Consider the following 18,433-nt stretch of genomic DNA (forward strand, 5'->3'; position numbering starts at 1 on the left):
CAAGTGGAGAAAAATGGACGAGCCAACCCAACAGTCAGAACCAAAGCTCCAGACATTCAGCCCTTGAGGAGTCATTCCAGCCACCCCATCGTCATGCAGCAAAGGTGAGCCGTCTCCACTGTCTCTGCCTGAATTCCTGAGCCACAACATTTTGAGCGTAATAAAATTGTTGTAGCCTCAAGCGACTAAGTTTTGGAGTTTTTTTTTTTTTTTTTAATTTTTTTTTCAACGTTTATTTATTTTTGGGATAGAGAGAGACAGAGCATGAACGGGGGAGGGGCAGAGAGAGAGGGAGACAGAGAATTGGAAACAGGCTCCAGGCTCCGAGCCATCAGCCCAGAGCCCGACGCGGGGCTCGAACTCACGGACCGCGAGATCGTGACCTGAGCTGAAGTCGGACGCTTAACCGACTGAGCCACCCAGGCACCCCTGGAGTGTTTTATTAGGTAGCCACAGAACTGGAAAAGCAGCTTATCCTACCTTCTTAACTACCTGAGGTTTCTGGCCCAGAAGTCCCTGTGTCTGGTCTGGTCTATATTCTGACTCTCAGTGTTGAGCGTGCACCCAAAGCCCCTTGGGCCTCTGGCCCTTCTCACCGGTCCTCAGCTTGGTTGTCAGAAAGCCAACTTGTGGGCTCCCAGGTCCTGTAGCAACTCTCCCCCTGCTCAACCTTGGGCACGGGCCGGGAGAGGCAGCGCATTAGGAGCGGGGGTGGTGTCTCTAGGATCCTATTCGCTGGTGTAATAGCTTAGGATTTCATGCAGGATCGGTGAGGCTCTGCCTCATCCAAGCGGTTCCCTTCTGCAGATTCATTTTACAAAGGTTCCCGGTGGAGAAAGTGAGGAAAGCAAACACTGAGGCCCGTCTACTGCGGGAGAACGCTGTGACTGGTATCTAGCACTCACCCCAGACAGCCACATCAGCCATCGCCATGGCAGCTCCCCACCTGCCGTTCTCGCTGAACTGTGCTGGGAACGCACTGTCTTTGGGAGGCCCCACAGTGCCATGTGATGCAGATACAGGACTCCAAGGCCGTTTTGACTGAGGGTCTGGAGCTTCCCAAATGTTTTTCCAGGGGACTAGTTTCCAGAACTGGGGTATTTCAGAAGCCAAGAAATGAGCATGATGTGTGGCCTTCGATTGGAAGGAGGGGTGTTGGGTGAAAAATGGGACGGGTGTGTGAGAAGTGGTTTGGCCATCTTGTCTCCTGTGCGTTCGTCTTCCCAGGACCGCACGGGTGGGCCACCTGCTCCCTCCGAGGCCTCTTGTCAGCCCCGTGGATGAGAATGGGTACAGTCCTTGCTTGGTGGAATCGGACCTAAGAACTCTGCCAGGTTTCCAAATTTAGGCAGGGCTGTCTATAAGACACAGAGAAGTTTCGGCATCCAGCAAAGCCAGGACTGATGTGAGGTGAGCACAAAATTTAAAGAGGCGCTCGCTCTAAATTTAAGACCTAAATATAAGGAGGTGCTCACTCCCAGGGTGATGCGGAGGCGGGATTGGCCCTTTTGTGACCATGGCAAAGGGTGTCTCCAGCCCTGGCATCCAGAGACGCACATGGCCCAGGGTTTGGGAGCCTCTAGCTACTCCTGGAATCTGGCCTGTACTCCTGGTCCCCTCTCCTCCTGACAAGGCAGCCTGGCTGGTGTCTCTGCAACGCTGGCTTCACGGGGCTCTAGTTCAGTGTGAAATGGACAATCTGTGTCAGCAATTCGCTCCGACAAATGGCCCTGAGGCCTTTTCCCAGAGCTGCGCGTGGAGACACAGAAGCGGACAGTTCGACCATGGAAACAAACACCATACATGTCCCCAGAATCAGGGCTTCATTACGATAAATTCTCTGTAAGAAAAAGTTGCCCCTAAGAACAGCCTTGATCCCTAGATGTGTTGTTGGCGTTGTCGTTGTTATTGTCGTGCTGCAGGTGGGAGGGTGGTGCTGGGCAGAACTGCCATGTAACTACTTTTATACCACCATCAAGTGACCCATTGACTCCTTCCAACACTCCCTGTTATCTGTCCCTTAGGGCCCTGTTACCTCTCTTCCCAGACCCACAGAACCACATTAGGAGCCCCCGACCCCCCGTACAGTCTGCCCCACCTTTCTGTCTCCCCGCTCCTGCACCGTCCCCTGGGGGAGGCATCCTACTTGGTGCCCATTAGGGCCAGTTCTTCCTCCACAAGCATTTGTGGACAGGCCTGGCCTCCTCACCTTGTCCCCTGCCCTCTAGCCTCTGTCCTTCCTGTCTGGGCCGAGGCGCGGTATTTTCTTCTCCCAGAGGCCAGGGCTTTCTTCTGAGTTGCCTTCCTGAGTGGTTTGTTCTAGTTCAGGTTAGCAGGGATCAGAGGTTCTGGACCGAGACTCTGTGGTGCACCGCTTTCTGGGCATCCTTCTAGGCGTCTTGATGTGCTGGTCTCAGAGCAGGGGCGGATGGGAGCTGTGCGGGTACTTGGCTGTGGCAGAGAGAACGTGAGGCCTGATCAGGAAAGCGGAGCCCCGGCTTCTCAAGCAAACCATAACCCTCTCGTCTGCTTCCTCTTCCAGAAAATGAAGGTAATAAAAGCATACACAAATGGCTCTGAATGCTCAATCTTAGTACATTACAGAGTGCTGTGCAAATGTAGACGATGGCTCATAGAATTATCAGGAGAGGCAGGTTGTTCCTGCCCGAGAGAGGCAAGTACTCTCAAGGGGGAGGAGAGGGTTTATTCTCATCCTTTCCTTCCATTAATACACGGTGTTATCGTGGCCAAAGAGCTCTTCTCTGCGCACTGATGGTGTTCATTGATTTTTCTGCCTGAGGTCCCTTCTGCAGGCCTGATTGGGATATCAGTAGTCCAAATCCCCATCCATTTCAACATCTCTTGTGTCACGTCCTCTGTGTGACTTGCTAGGGATGCCAAGGGCTTCGGACCAGTGTGCTCAGGAGGACGTGGCCTGTCCGTGGTGCTGACTGCTGAGGGGCTATCTTGGGGGCCTCTGGCCTCGTGCTGCTTTTGTCTCAGGACAGACCTCATGGTTGGCTGGGGGTTGTCTGTTCCGACTCCATCACTGGGTGGAGTTTTGATATCTGTCTTACATTCAGTGCAGTGCCCTGATGGCAACAGAGGTCACTAGAGGTCACATTACCTGGCTTTTCACGCCAGGCAGTGATATTGGCTCTGGCTGCGTGGGGAGCAAGATGAGAATGTCATATTCACTGCTGCTGAGGGCAGCCTCATAACTCACCACGCCATGGTTGTCTCTCCTCTTCTTCCTCAAGTATGGTGTATCTCCTACTGGTCGTAGGATACACAAGGACATCTCGGGTAAGGATGTACCAGCTGATGACAATGGCTGGGGATGGTTTAGGTTCTGAAAAGGTCACAGCTCGTTGTAGAGGTAACAGCTACACTTGCACCATTTCTAAGAACATGAAGATGTTGGAGCCAGTTGCTAAGGATCCACTGAGATAATGAGGTAGTAGCTGTAGACTTCTTAACCCAGGAGAAGCTTTGGCAGAGTCTAAGCCTGGCAGGGAGGTTTACCTGTATGTTGAGAGACGTTCAGCTGACACATATGGGCCAGGGTTCAGAGTCACTGGGAGAAAAGGCCAAGATTTTATAGTAGAAAATTCTAGATATTCAATTAGAAGAGATTTTAGAGTATAGTGTGGCAGTCAGTACCCTTAATACCTCTCACAAGCCTGTTAGGGAAGAATTTCCCAAAGGCAAGATTTTGCACCCGTTCAATTTTCTAGACTAGATTCTTTTAACATGAGCTATAGACCAAAGTTGACCATCCAGGAGGTCTACTTCATTTGGCCTTGTAGAAGTCCTGGGGTAGATTGCAGTAAGTAATGCCCCTCTCTGTGTCCACACCCCTTGTTTTGTGACTTTGCAGTCCCCCGCATTAAAGCGAAGGCTGATTCCCCAAGCCCTCAAATCTGAGCTCAGAAATGTGACTTGCGGGGCGCCTGGGTGGCGCAGTCGGTTAAGTGTCCGACTTCAGCCAGGTCACGATCTCGCGGTCCGTGAGTTCGAGCCCCGCGTCGGGCTCTGGGCTGATGGCTCGGAGCCTGGAGCCTGTTTCCGATTCTGTGTCTCCCTCTCTCTCTGCCCCTCCCCCGTTCATGCTGTGTCTCTCTCTGTCCCAAAAATAAATTAAAAAACGTTGAAAAAAAATTTAAAAAGAAATGTGACTTGCTTCGTGCAAGAGGATGTTATCAGGCATCATGCAAGCAATGATGTGAAATGGGTTTGTGAACTTGGTCTGCTCTCTCCTGCCTCTACCATCATCACGCACAGCTACCTGAGCCAACCTGCTGGAGCATGAGGCATGCAGAAACCAGAGTGGCCCTTGTATCCTTGCAATACTACACTCCCACACTTCCATCCACCCCCAGACAACCACTGACCTGCTTTCTGTCATTGGAGATTAGTGTGCATTTTTTAGAAGTTTATAAAAATGGAATCATACAATATATACTCTATTTTGGCTGTCTACTGTCATTCAGTATAATTACTTTGAGATTTATCCATGTGGTAGCACATATCAGGACTTATGCCTTTCTATTGTTTATTTTTTTTAAGTTTATTTATTTTGAGAGAGAGAGAGAGAGTGCATGTGAGTGGGGGGAGGGGTAGAAATAGAGGGAAAGAGAGGATCCCAAGCAGGCTCTGTGTTGTCAGCTCAGAGCCTGATATAGGACTCAATCCAACAAACCATGAGATCATGACCTGACCCAAAATCAAGAGTCAGACACTTAACTGACTGAGCCCAGGTGCCCCTACGCCTTTCTATTGCTAAGCAGTATGGATATACTTGGGCTGGTTTATAACTCATCTGCTGACGGGCATTTGGGTTGTCTCTAGCTTCTGGCTGTTACAAATAAAGATGCTATGAACATCCATGTACAATTTTTTTTTGGAAATTGCTTTTTTTTTTTTTTTTTTCTCTTGGGTATCAATAGCTAGGAATGGAATGGTAGATCATATGGTAGTTATATGTTTACTTTTTAAAGAAATTGCCAAATTGTTCCCAAAGTGAGTGTACCATTTTACATCCCATAAGTACTGTATTAGAGTTCCACATCCTTGCCAACACTCAGTACTTGGTAGAAAGCCATTCTAATACTACGTAGTAATATCTCATTGTAGTTTTGATTTGCATTTCCTTAATGACTGATGATGTGGAACATCTTTTCATGGGCTTATTGGCCATCATGTATTTTTGTCAACTTGATTTTTCATTCTCTTAACATTATATTTTGAAAAGTGCAGTTTTTAATTTTGATGGCATGCGATTTATCAGTTTGTTCTTTTACGGATTGAACTTTTGATATTATAAATAAGAAACGTTGGCTTAACTCATTACCTAGAGTTTATCCCGTAGTATAAAAGTTTTTTAGTTTTAGGCGTTCCTGGGTGGCTCAGTTAGTTAAGCTCTGACTCTGGCTCAGGTCATGGTCTCGCCGTTGCTGGGTTCCAGCCTTGCATCTGGTTCTGTGCTGACAATGCGGAGCCTGCTTGGGATTCTCTCTCTCCCCCTCTCTCTGCCTCTCCCCCACTCACACACACACACTCTCTCAAAAATAAATAAACATTAAAAAAAATAAAAGGTTTGTAGTCTTAGGTTTCACATTTAAGTCTATAATCCACTTTAGTCTTTTTCTGTGTATGGTACAATCTATAGATAGACATTCATTTTTTGGTAAATGGATACCATTTGTTGAAAAAGTTATACTTTCTACACTAAATTGCCTCTGTACTTTTGTCAAAGCTCTGTTGTTTATAAATGTATGGGCCCGTTTCTGGACACTATTCTGTTCCATTAACCTATTTGTCTTTCTTTATGTCAATAGTGCATTGTCTTGACTTCTGCAGACTTACAATAAGTCTTAAAATCAGGTAGTGTTAATGTTCTAACGTTTATTTATTTTTGAGACAGAGAGAGACAGAGCATGAGCGGGGAAGGGTCAGAGAGAGGGAGACACAGAATCTGAAACAGGCTCCAGGCTCTGAGCTGTCAGCACAGAGCCCGACGCGGGGCTTGAACTCACGGACCAAAAGATCATGACCTGAGCCAAAGTCAGACGCTTAACTGACTAAGCCACCCAGGCACCCCAGGTAGTGTTAATGTTCTAACTTTGTTCTTTGATTACAACATTGTTGGGCTATATTAGGACCTTTGTATTTGCATGTGAATTTTAGAAGCAGCTTTCAGGTTTTGGAAAAAAACTGTTGGGATTTTGACTGAGTTTGCTTTTAAACTGTATGACAATTTTGGGAAGAACTGACATCTGAGTAATGTTGTTTTCTGACCCATGAGCAGGATAGATTTCTTTATTTTTTAGGTCTTCTTTGCTACCTCTAGCATTTTTTTTTTTTTTAGTTTATTTTTGGGTCAGATTTATTCTGAAGTACTTCATATTTTTGACGTTATGTAAATTGTATTTAAAATTTTTCATTAAAAAAAAACAACAAAGGGGCGCCTGGGTGGCGCAGTCGGTTAAGCGTCCGACTTCAGCCAGGTCACGATCTCGCGGTCCGTGAGTTCGAGCCCCGCTTCAGGCTCTGGGCTGATGGCTCAGAGCCTGGAGCCTGTTTCCGATTCTGTGTCTCCCTCTCTCTCTGCCCCTCCCCCGTTCATGCTCTGTCTCTCTCTGTCCCAAAAATAAATAAACGTTGAAAAAAAAATTAAAAAAAAAAACAACAACAACAACAAAAATTTCATTTTCTATTTTTTTGTTGCTGGTATAGAGAAATATGGTTGGTTACTGTATATTGATTTTGTCTTATGCAACCTTACTAAACCTTTTATTAGTTCTAGTAGCTTTTCTGATAGATTCCATCAGATTTTGCATAGATGATCATGTCATCTGTGAATAACAAGTTTTCTTCTTCCTTGCCAACCTGTATGTACTTTATTTCTTTTTCTTGCCTTACTATACTGGTTATAATCTTGAGTACAATGTTGGCTCAGGTGGTGAGAGTGGACATTCTTGTCTTGTTACTAATCTTAGGAGAAGGTCATTTGATCTTTTACTTGTAAGTAGCTGTAAGGTTTTTGGTAGATGCTCTTTTTAGGCTGAGAAAGTTTTCTTCTATACCCAGTTTGATGATAGGGTTCCTCATGAAAGAATGTTAAATTCTGTCAAATGCTTTGTATAATATAAGCTTTTCTTTTTCAGTTTGTTAATATGGTCAATTATATTAATTGATTTTCAAATGTTAAAGCAATCTTACTATTCCTGGGATAAACTCCACTTGTGTATGATATACTATCTTCTTGACATATATATTTTTTGATTTGCTAAACCACTGTTTGGACTTTTACATCTATGTTTTGAGGGCTATTTGTAGTTTCCTCATGATGTTTTTGTCTGGTTTTGGTATTAGAGCAATGCTAGTTTATAGAAGAGTTGAAAGTATTCCTTCCTTTTCAGACTTCTGGAAAGGTTGTGTAGAATAGATAATATTATTTTTTTCAATGTTGTAGAATTCACTTGTGAAGCCATCTAGGCTGATATGCCACTTTTGGGGGATGACATTGTTGATGGCTCTGCAGGGATCACTGATACTATTGAGGGTATCACCTCTAGCACAGAATAGCATTCTTGTAAGGACCTACAGGGGGAATTTCTTCTAGGTCTTGATTTCAGGTCAAGGTATTTGCCCAAGGTATTTGCTTCTTATGCTTGCGTTCAAAAAGAAGACATTTGCTCACCCTTCCATATGGCAGTTTCCTGGTGCCGGAAAACAATGGCCACCCTTCCAGATACTCTATCCATGCCACACAAGCCATGTTTCTTCATCTGACTTCACCTGGCCTCTGGTGATCTAGGAAGTCTTGAGGGGAAATCCGCAGAAGGCTCTCCCTCCTCAGCACCTGCCACTTATATCTAACGACAATCTCTTTTGATAATAGCCCTCTTCAGATGGTTGTTCAGAACTAAGGACAATTTTAAGAGAATTGCCAGCTGGTAAAAAACCAAACGAGACTACCATCTTTCTTCTGATTTGATCACTACGTGTGGTTTAGAAATGATCAGTTTTTCTGTGGGCCGATCCTAATGACCCAACCTCAAACTGTGAAGGAAAATGTTATTCAGTAAAAGACTCTTCATATTCTAAGGACTCTTCGTCCTCCCTTTGCAGCTTCAAGGGTCATAGATTGCCTTATTCCTTTCCTCTGGTCTTTCTTCTTTTTCCATCCTTCAGGAAGAGCCCATCACTTATGCTCTACCAACCCTGTGTTCAACACATCCCTTTAAAAATTAACCAGCCCTGATCGAGAATATATGTGCCAGGCATTTGCATGCTTCAGTCATTGTTTTGTTGAATGTTCACAGCCCTAGAGGGTAAATACAGTCATTATTCCCATTTCATAGGTGAAAAAACTGATGTGTAAAGTGGTTAGGTAACATGCCTAAAGTCACACACCTAGTAAGTAGTAGAGAAGAACACAAATTCACCCCTCCAACTCTACACTGCAGCACTTGGTGCTGGGATGTGTATTTATTGGCTTGTCTCCCTGGTCAGACCATGTGCTTCTCGAGGGTAAGGGTCAGACCATCCTAATCTATGTGTCTACACGACACAAAATGGGAACTCAACACATGTTTGCTGAATAAATGAATCCTAAATGGAGTTACAGATTCCTTGATTCTAAATCTAAGGAGGACACAGGCACAAAGAGGTAAAAAAAAAAAATGTTTGACCCAAGTCATATGATCTTTCAGTGCTAAGGGAGCGGAACAGAAGTAGGGATATCTCATTTACTCATTGGAACAATCAGATCAGAAAAGAAAACAGTCAACATCCATTTGGAGGATCTGAAAACAATGTGGTCTTGCTTGGGTAATAAATTCACTTGTGGACATGTTGAAGTGCACAAAGCTTCCTTAGATGGCAGGAAATGGTCACGGGGATACACATTTAAGAAGGATGGAAATTAGCATGGAGGGCCCAAGATGGTTGCCTCAAAAGCATTAGTTGTTGTTGTTGTTGTTGTTGTTGTTGTTTTTTGAAGGCTTTGTCAGGGCTAAGGTCAAACTATGCATTTGCTGTACTCTTTAAAAAATAATGAGAACATCTGGGTTTAAATGCTTCTTTTGTCTTAGGCTATGTTAATAAGCCAAATCTCCAGTTTGAACCGAATATTGGCAAGGAATGGGGCTTTGGGGAATGTGGCTCTGTCCTTTAGAGGACAGGAGAGGTTAATAGGTCAAAAACCTGGAACAAAACAAACCCTTAAGTGATTCCAGGTTGATCTAAAATAGTTGATTTGTGAGAAAGAGCACATTAGCCTGACAAGCAGGGCTCATTCAAAATGGCCCTGTCTCAGTGCCGGCCCATTTCCCAGTTGGCTGTGTGGCAGCCCTCTCTTTGGAGCAGTGTACTGATGGTCCCTGGATGTTCCACTGCATCCCTGCGAGTGGGCAGACTGGACCCCCAATACCATACCCGCTGTCTACTGGCTGTGCGACTGCTGCCAAGCTACCCGAACATTCTGAGCTTCGGTTTTCTCATTTGTAAACTAGGACTAAGGTCAGCACTTGGCCCTCATAGACACTGGTGGGGCTTTAGCAAGATCATGACTCTACTCTTGTTATCAGTTGTGCATCTCTGGACCCATAAATGGGAGGTCCTGCTGTGACAGTTCCCTCCAGAAAGGTGAGCAGATTTGTCTGTCCTCAGAGGAGGTCCAGGAGTGGATTTGGTAGTGCCAGGCAAAGTATGCATGTTCAGAGACAGGAAGTGATGAAATGTCAGTGTCTTTAGATTCAGGAAGTGTTTGGTCATGCTTACTAGGCTTCAGCGTAGCTGTGCCCAACTAGCTGTGACCCCACATACCTGAGCCTGTGTATGGCGTGGCTTCGGTCCGGCCTCTTTGGGACCCTCTGTGTGTTTTACCTCCCACATCTTGGGGTAGCCAAGACATATAAAGACGTGTTCTTTAGCCGGAGTTAGGTGGAAGAGTCGGGTCTCAGGAATAGACCATCATCAATCAGAATCTTGCCTCTTTGCTTCCTGTTTGTGAGACTCTGAATGAGGTGTTTCACTCCACCAAACCTCAGTTTCCCCCCACATACAGTGGGGATGGGGAGGAGTATGATGATGGTTCAAAGAGTCATTATGAGGACGAAATGCAACACTACCTTTGAAACAGGCAGCGCAGAGCTTGGCTCGCAGTAAATACTCAAATAATAATGTTCATTATCGGCTCTCACACCCGAGCGGGGCTGGAAGAGCGATGAAAGCCCTCAAGCGCTGGCAGTGAGAAGCCTCAACCCCGAGCCGCCATTGCTCTGAGGGAAGTTGCAGGGGTCTCACCAAAGGGCCAACACAGTGGGCTCTTTCCATTCTCTTCCCCAAAGACTCGGGGCTGGGGCTGAGGAGTGGTGAGGAAGTGCATGGAGATTCTCTCTCAGGGACTAAGAGGACTGCCGAAGTTCCAAGGGAAGCCAATCCTGCTTTCCAAGAACAGGGATGGGGACCAGTCCTGCGGGACAGAGAAGGGGCTCCCTGTACCTCTGGGCTCCCATCTCAGTTACAACCCACTTCCCAGGTTCCCTTTTCTGATGGTGGGTTTGTAGTGAGAATAAAGCCCAGGGTTGAACATCCCCCTGGGACCCGCGTCTCTAACTCAGGATGGCACGTCCCTGCCTTTAGGTGGACACAACGAGAACCCGCTTTGAGGGTTGGACAAGTGGGCATCTGCGAGGGGAGGTGTGGAGCGCTCACAGTCTGTGTGCAGTTCCCCAGTTGTATCTGCTTCTTTGAGCGACTCCAAGAGCCACATCTCAGCAGCAGAGGCACCAGACATCACATGTGCATGCGCGCGCGCGCGCGCGCACACACACACACACACACACACACACACTCACACACATATTTCCTTCCATGCCAAAGAGGTAATGCAAATGAGTGAAGCCGGCCAAGGGTAAGACAAACGTCTTGGGGGGGGGGCAGCTCTGTGATGACTTGGAAACTTTATGACTGGTTCAAAGTCATAAAAAAGTCTCACAGGAGAGAACTTTCTAATTTTAGAAACACTTCCAGCTGGGTGCTGGCTGCTCGTGGCCTGTCTGCCCCTGTTCAGCAGTGGCAATGCTCTGTCTGGGCCCACTGGTGTTGTGGGGCTGGGCATGGGGGTGAGACAGCAATGGCCCGTGGGACTACTGGACATCCTGAAGAAGCTTCATCCAAAGGGTCTGGGAGGAGAAGAAGAGATGAGCTCAGCTAACCAGGCCTTAGCCACTGGGCTTTGCCGTCGTGGTGGAGTCTCCTGGGGTCTGGTACCCTTAGAACCTCTAATAGTCCCAGATCCCATCTGCAGAGGGGATTGGCAGGTGGATTGGCAGGTGTCATCTGCAGGTGACACTGGGCAACCTTGGGCCACATGCTTCTCCTCATTTCTGGAGATGCCACGTTCCTTCTGACAAAAGGACCAGGGGCTGCGTTAGGTCTCCTGGGGTTTTTGTAAAGTGACAGCCTCTGTCTCAAGTCTTATTTCCTCTCTGGTAGCAATGCCCCTGTAAATGAGGCCCAGATTTCTCAACGGAGATTTCAACAACAAGAGGCTTAAGGGAATAAAGAATTTGCAAGTCTTACACACTGGAAACGGGCCAGGAGTTTAGTGACGTTGGAAGAAACTTGAGATTTGCCCAAAAGCACCAAAGCCCCTCTCTCTAGCTTCCCACGTGCTCCCAGCACTCTAAAGAGCTCCAACAAGATTATTGGAAAGCCAGGCCATTAAAAGGCAACTTGTGGCCTATTTTTAGCCTGGATCTTATCAAAACCAAGAAGAAGACCCATCTTCAGCGTTAACAGCAGCCCTCTGCACAGAGATAAGAGTGTACTTAAGAGGAGGGGTGTGTGTGTGTGTGTGTGTGTGTGTGTGTGTGTGGCTGCAGACCCTTCCACTGACTGAGATAAATCAGACTTTTAAACTGTCTTTTGCTAGGCTATTAGAAAAATAGATATGTCTTAAAACGGCTTCCTGACAGGAGGCAGCTCTGGGCAGAATATCACCAAGATATCTGATAGCTAAAAAGGATACATTATAGTTATCTGAAAACCAAGGCCTGGAGGAGGGCAGGGTGGGCTCAAGATCAACAGGGGTAGACCAGGACTCCAACCCCAGACACAGAAACACTCTATAGGTTTACCTTTCTCTCCCCAGGATGTGAAGTTGTGGGCGTCGGCATTCATTCCCTTATATGTAGGTAAGAAGGTGGTTCTGTTGGAGGTGGGAGATGGCTACCCTGCCAGCCCATTTACTCAGGACCCTCAGCAGAGCAATTCCAGACCCTTCCTGGTGTCTGCTGGGTGGGGTTTCCTACTCTGAGAAGCAGGGTTTTTTTTGGCCAGAGTCCTGGCCTTTACAAAAGTTGAGGCACCTGAGCTCCAGACTTGCTGTCCCTGTGATCTGCAGTGTGACCTTGGGCAAGGTCACTGCCCCTATTTGGGCTCAGGTGCTCCATCTTGCAATAAGAAGGGTGGCATTAGAGCTTCCCCGACAGCTGACTTCCTGCACTGAGGACCTGGATGCTAGAAGAGCCCACTGGCCAGCCTCCCCAACAAGCTCTGAACCATGTCATAGAGGCTTCTCCCAAGAGGTTTATGCCCTCAGTTCCACTTAACTAGGCTCAGCTTATGCATCCTTGATCTTTCAAAATACCTGGCCAGGAGGTCCAGATCAGAAAGTGCCATCCGAGGGGGTCTGGGTGGCTCTCCCAAGGTCACACATCAGCAGATGACAGGGTGGGGGGCTGGAACCAGCACTGTTGGAGTCTGAGCTGGGGGACATTTCCTATTTGCCAAGACCCATCCTGGATTTTGTCCAGTGGCAAGGAAGGACCTGGTGATCAATGTGTGTCTCTTCTTTTTCCTAAGGGTCAGTGGGACCAGAGCTAAGAGCTCAGAACGCTGCCTTCTCACTTCCCCCACACAAACTCTGGCCATGTGGGGCCTATGGGACTAAAGGTTGGGGTCTGCACTCGGGAAGTGAGCAGGCAGAACTTAGGAGCGTGGGTGCTCTGGTTCTGCTCTGTCTGTGCTTCCAGAAAGTCAAGCAGCCTGTGATCAGGCCGGGTAAGGGAGAGGAGCCCAGGGTAGGGAACCATTTCTTCTCCAGACCCACACTGTGTTCTTGTAGTCAGGCCACAGGGAGGGGGGCTTGGGTTTCTACAGGACTTTCTGTTAATGAGGTGGGAGTGGGCCAAGGGAAGCCGGGGATCTCCATGTTTAGTCCTAGAGCTCAGCCTGCCCCAAGTGCTGGGATTTCTCTTTCTATGAAATAGGGCTGTGGTTTGAGCTCTGTTGATCATCTTTATAACTATACGGGGAGGCATCTAATTCTCACATTGGCCTGGTTTTTTATACCTTCACCTTCAGACCCCACCTCCACCTCACAATAGCCCTCCAGGAGGTAGAGCAGACCCTCTCTACTCAGTTCCCAGATGAGGACACTGAGGGCTCCCAGGGTCACATGGGTGGTGGGTTACCAAGTGGAGATTTGGCATCAGGCTCCCTCACTCAGGCTCACCCCACTGCACCTGCCGCTGCCCTGAGAAACAGTGTTTCTGGAGGCATTGGGAAGAAAAGTGAGAGCAGATGTGGCCCGATGTGTCCATCTGTCCCCATGCTGCTGGCGCCCACCCCTTGAGCAGCCATGTCTGCTGTGTCCAGGGCGCAGGGGACTGTAGCGGGGAGGCGGGGTCTTACCTGCAGCAGTGGTGATGCCCAGGAGCCGGCAGGTGTATTCCAGCCCAGTCCAGAACATCTGTAGCTTCATGGTGCCAGGGTCGAGGGCAGGGTCCTAGTAGGGCAGGCAGCAGAAGCTCCGGCCTGAGATGCTCTTGGATGCCCGTGTGCAGGGGGAGGCTGTGGCTGTCGGCTCTGGGCCCCCGTGCCCCGGGGCCCTGCCTTCCAAACCAGTCCTGGCCACCACAGCCTGGCCGAGGTGTGAACAGGGCTCACCTTCCCGGCTCTGCTGCCTGTGCCCTTGCCAGACGCTCAGCTTAATCATTACCTTGGAAGAGTGCCCCTGCCGCTCCGCGCAGCTCCGGCCTGGTCCAGAGTTGCTGCGGCTCCAGCACGGCCGCTTGAGATCGGGCCAATTAGGGCTGGGCTGGAGGCAGCCTGGAGCTGGCAATTAACCATTTCTGGGTGGGAGGGGAGAGCCGAGGAGCCAGCCCAGGCCCTTCCTTACTGGTCAGCTCTGAGAAAGCCACACCTGGACCTCAGGCCCACGGGGTCCGGGGAAGTCATTGTCTAGAGGTGACCGTTTCGTGTGGAAGAGAAAGCTGTGTCTTTAAATCACTAGCAGAAACAACTCATGAAATGAGCTCCAAGCTTCTATTCTTCTGCATATAGGTGGATTAGAAAGCTTTGCAGCCACGCTAGATTTGGACTCCGACCAGTTATACTTAGCTCAGGCCCAGAGCACACATGGACCCTCCTTTATCCCCGACAGGCATCCCTGACGTGTGATGTGGGAAACACTATGATTCTTTGGGAGGGGACTTTCTGTGTCAATAATTAACTGGATGACCTTGGGGAAACCCAAAGATGTTTGTGAGCCTTAGTGACTTTTGCAGACGATAAATGAGAGGGTTTGGCTGGATCGGTGATTCTCAGGGTATGTTCTGAGAGCTGCTCCAGGAAGCCCAGCCTCTAAAAGCTGACAATCGTGGGCTTTTACTAATTCACAATTTACTCATTGATGAAAACTTTTAGCATTCCTCCCAGGCATTTTTCTGAAATCTTTTATCCCTTTGCTCAAGTGGAATAAACAGCCGAACAACCAAATTAGGAAAAAAAAAATCCCCAAACTAAATTCTAATAATAACGAAAAGCTCAGGCATAGTCTGTTTTGCTTATTGCTTTGGTGAGGATCATATGCCTTCATATAACGAATACATATTTTTCTCTAGTAAATTTTTAAAAAAATTTTTTTAATGTTCATTTATTTTTGAGAGAGAGAGAGAGAGAGAGAAGGAGTGTGAGAGGGAGAGGGTCAGAGAGAGAGGGAGACACAGAATCCAAAGCAGGCTCCAGGCTCCGAGCTATCAGCACAGTGCCTAATGCGGGGCTCGAACTCATGAATGGTGAGATCAGACCTGAGCCAAAGTCAGAGGCCTAACCGACTGAGCCACCCAGGCGCCCCTCTAGAAAATTTATTGTAAGTTTCCAGTGAAGAAAACAAGCAACAGAACTAAAAGGCAACCTACAGGATGGGAGAAGACATTTGCAAATGATATGTCTGATACAGGGTTAGTATCCAAAATACGTAAAGAACTGATACAACTCAACACCCCAAAACAAATAATCCATTTAAAAAATGGGCAGAAGACACCTGAAAAGATGTTCATCATCATCGCTTACCATCAGGGAAATCAAAATCAAAGCTACAAGGAGATATCACATCACACCTGTCAGAATGGTTAAAATAAAAAACACAAGAAACAAGTGTTGATGAGGGTGTGGAGAAAAAGGAACCCTCTTGCACTGTTGGTGGGAAAGCAAACTGGGGCAGCCACTCTGGAAAACAGAATGAAGGCTGCTCAAAAAAAAGTAAAAGTAGAATTACCCTGTCATTCAAGAGTCACACTACTGGTTATTTTACTCCAAAATACAAAACCACAAAATCAGAGGGATACATGCATCCCTATGTTTATTGCAGCATTACTTACTGTAGCCAAATTGCTGATGCAGCCCAAGTGTCCATCAACTGATGGGCAGATAATAAGATGTGGTGTATGTACACATTGGAACATTATTCAGCCATAAAAAGAATGAAATCTCGCCATTTACAATGACATGGTCGAAGCCAGAGACTATTATGTTAAGTGAAATAGTCAGAGAAAGACAAGTACCATATGATCTCACTCAAACGTGGAATTTAAAAAACAAAACAAACATGCAAAGAAAAAAGAGAGAGACACAAACCAAAAAACAGACTCTTAACCATAGAGAACAAATTGATGGTTACCAGAGCTGAGGTGGGTAGGGGCATGGGGGATATAGGGGATGAGGATTAAAGACTTATTATGATGATAAAAATAAAAATAACAAAGTTATTCTAATATGATTGATTAATTTGGTCAAGATTTCATAACATTCCATAAAGGTTACCAATTTTTTTTTTAATCTCCCCCATTTGAATCAGTTTAAGAATCGCTGTTGTTCATGTGACCTTTAAGATCAAGTTTAAAAATGTATGGTTTGGGGATGCCTGGGTGGCTCAGTGAGCTGAGCGTCGGACTTCAGCTCAGGTCACGATCTCATGGTTTGTGAGTTCAAGCTCCTATGGAGCTCTCTGCTGTCTGCTATGAAGCGGGGCTTGGTTCAGATCCTCTGTACCCTCCCCCCGCCCGCTCTCCCCCCCCCAGCACCTACCCTCCCCTGCCGCCTGCCAGCTCATGCATGCGCATGTGCTCTCTTTCTTTCTCTAAAAAAGAAAGAAAACAATTTTAAAAAGATTGAAAATGTATGGTTTGACATATTTACTTCTTGGGTCAGCTGTGTTTATCAACTCCAAAGTTCCCAGTTTTTCTTTTTTTTAAATTTTTTTTAATGTTTATTTATTTTTGAAGGAGAGAGAGAGACAGAGTGTGAGTGGGGGAGGGGCAGAGAGAGAGGGAGACACAGAATCGGAAGCAGGCTCCTGGCTCTGAGCTGTCAGCACAGAGCCTGACAAGGAGCTCGAACCCATGAACTGTGAGATCATTACCTGAGCCGAAGTCGGACGCTCAACCGACTGAGCCACCCAGGCGCCCCACAAAGTTCCCAGTTTTTCACAGGTCTTGGTGCTCCACATCCCCTCTCCCACATGCTGGTACCTGGGTGTCTGTAGCACACAATGAACCGCACAGATGTTGTTGCGGGCGGCCGGGGGGTCTGCAGTCCTGTGGCTCCGTGCCCTGTGGGGGCCTGTGCTCTCAGCTCCTCGGGAAGCTCTGGCCAGCCCTGCAGCACGCTTTGCTTCCTCCTTGCTAACAGCAGCTGGTTTTGCTGGGTGTCTGACATCTGCCTGCTCAGAAGACATAGATTCCTTCCAGGCCTTGCTTGCCACGGTCTGTTGAACTCCGCAGGCCCGATTATAGCCTTCCCTTCCTGGTGCCTTTGTTTTAGGAGCCAGCGTGTGACCCGATTCTGGCCAAACAGCCTGGAAGGGGTATGTGCTGATGTACTTCTGGGAAAGTGTTCCTCGCTTCTAACAAGGGGCCTGAGGATGGGCTGGGCTCCCCCTCCATGAGTGCACCTGTATCAGGACGGGCAGCTCCTTGGTGATGAGGGGGGTCAAGGCAAAGGGTGAAACAAGCATGTGAGTCTGTCCAGTGCTATGGCAACAACACTGGGCACTGGATGTCCTTAGGGAGCTGCTAAACTTACCTGTTCCTTGTTTATTTATTTATTTATTTATTTACATTTAAAAAAACGTTTACTTATTTATTTTGAGAAGGTGTGTGCACACAAGTTGGGGGGTGCAGAGAGACGGGGAGAAAGAGAGAATCCCAAGCAGGCTTCACACTGTCAGCTCGAGACCAGTGCAGGTCGGGTTGGTGGAGGAAGGAGGGTATGGCCCGTTGTGAAAGCACGCAGTGGACGAGACCCCTTGTGTGCTGGCTTGAGGAAACTGCAAAGAGGACTCTGGCAGAGTTTCTGGCCTTGCTGTCACTAAGCCGATTTGTGGAGCTCCATGGGGAAAGGAGAAATCTGGCTGGCAGACAAGGTCCTCAGACATCTCAGAATTCAGAGAAAAGATTTCCAGGAACCGAGGGCCAGAGGCCCTGAAATAGAAGCTAACTGTGAAGGTGGGGGAAGCTCCCAGACCTTCAGGTCTGACTTTGTAGTCCTTCATGGGCTCAGAGGAAGAAGAAGGGGGCACTTCCCTGAGAGATCAGGGGGCTTCCAAGAGGCTTGTGAAAGGGTGGAGGGAAGGACCCAGGACTGAGCACGGCTGTGAGGGACCTGTATAAAGAGTGCAGAAAAGTACCCTGCGCAGCACGAAGGGAGCCTCAGACTACAGCAGTATAGGGACCAGAGAGTGAGGGGCCCCACTGCTCCTGACAACAGTGTGGCATGGGTATGGCACAGAGAAAGCACACTTTCCACTCCGGCTGCGTTGGGAAGAATTTAAACTTGCCCTAGTGGGTGGGCGTTATGGGGAGAAACTTTCAGTTCACAGTAGGGGAAGGTGTTCTCTCAGTTGTTCCCCACTCATAGGATGGGCTGGTGTGGGAGGTCATGAGCTCCCTGGAGCCTACCGTGTGTGTGTGTGTGTGTGTGTGTGTGTGTGTGTGTGTGCGCGCGCGCGCGCACGTTTACATTGCTGACACTGAGGGCAATTCTCAAGCTCTGATCAGACGATTTGGACCCCCGAGTCTGTGATTCCAGATGACTGTCATTCTTAAAGGAATCCAGACAATTGCCCTGAAAAGTG

The 18,433-nt window shown here is 47.7% G+C and overlaps 1 protein-coding gene across 1 annotated transcript in view; it reads right to left on the minus strand.

The window, feature by feature from the left end:
- The window catches only part of TMEM72 (transmembrane protein 72), a 31,132-nt gene extending 16,715 nt beyond the window's left edge, over positions 1-14,417 (minus strand). The window contains exon 1 of the mRNA XM_040485780.1: positions 13,711-14,417. Coding sequence (XP_040341714.1) covers positions 13,711-13,780 — 70 coding nt within the window. The 5' untranslated portion in view covers positions 13,781-14,417. The remainder of the gene's footprint in view (positions 1-13,710) is intronic.
- Positions 14,418-18,433: the final 4,016 nt, after the last annotated feature.

The sequence above is a fragment of the Herpailurus yagouaroundi genome, unplaced genomic scaffold, assembly GCF_014898765.1.
Source record: "Herpailurus yagouaroundi ecotype Mexico unplaced genomic scaffold, PumYag 163, whole genome shotgun sequence".
In the NCBI taxonomy this organism is placed as follows: domain Eukaryota; kingdom Metazoa; phylum Chordata; class Mammalia; order Carnivora; family Felidae; genus Herpailurus; species Herpailurus yagouaroundi.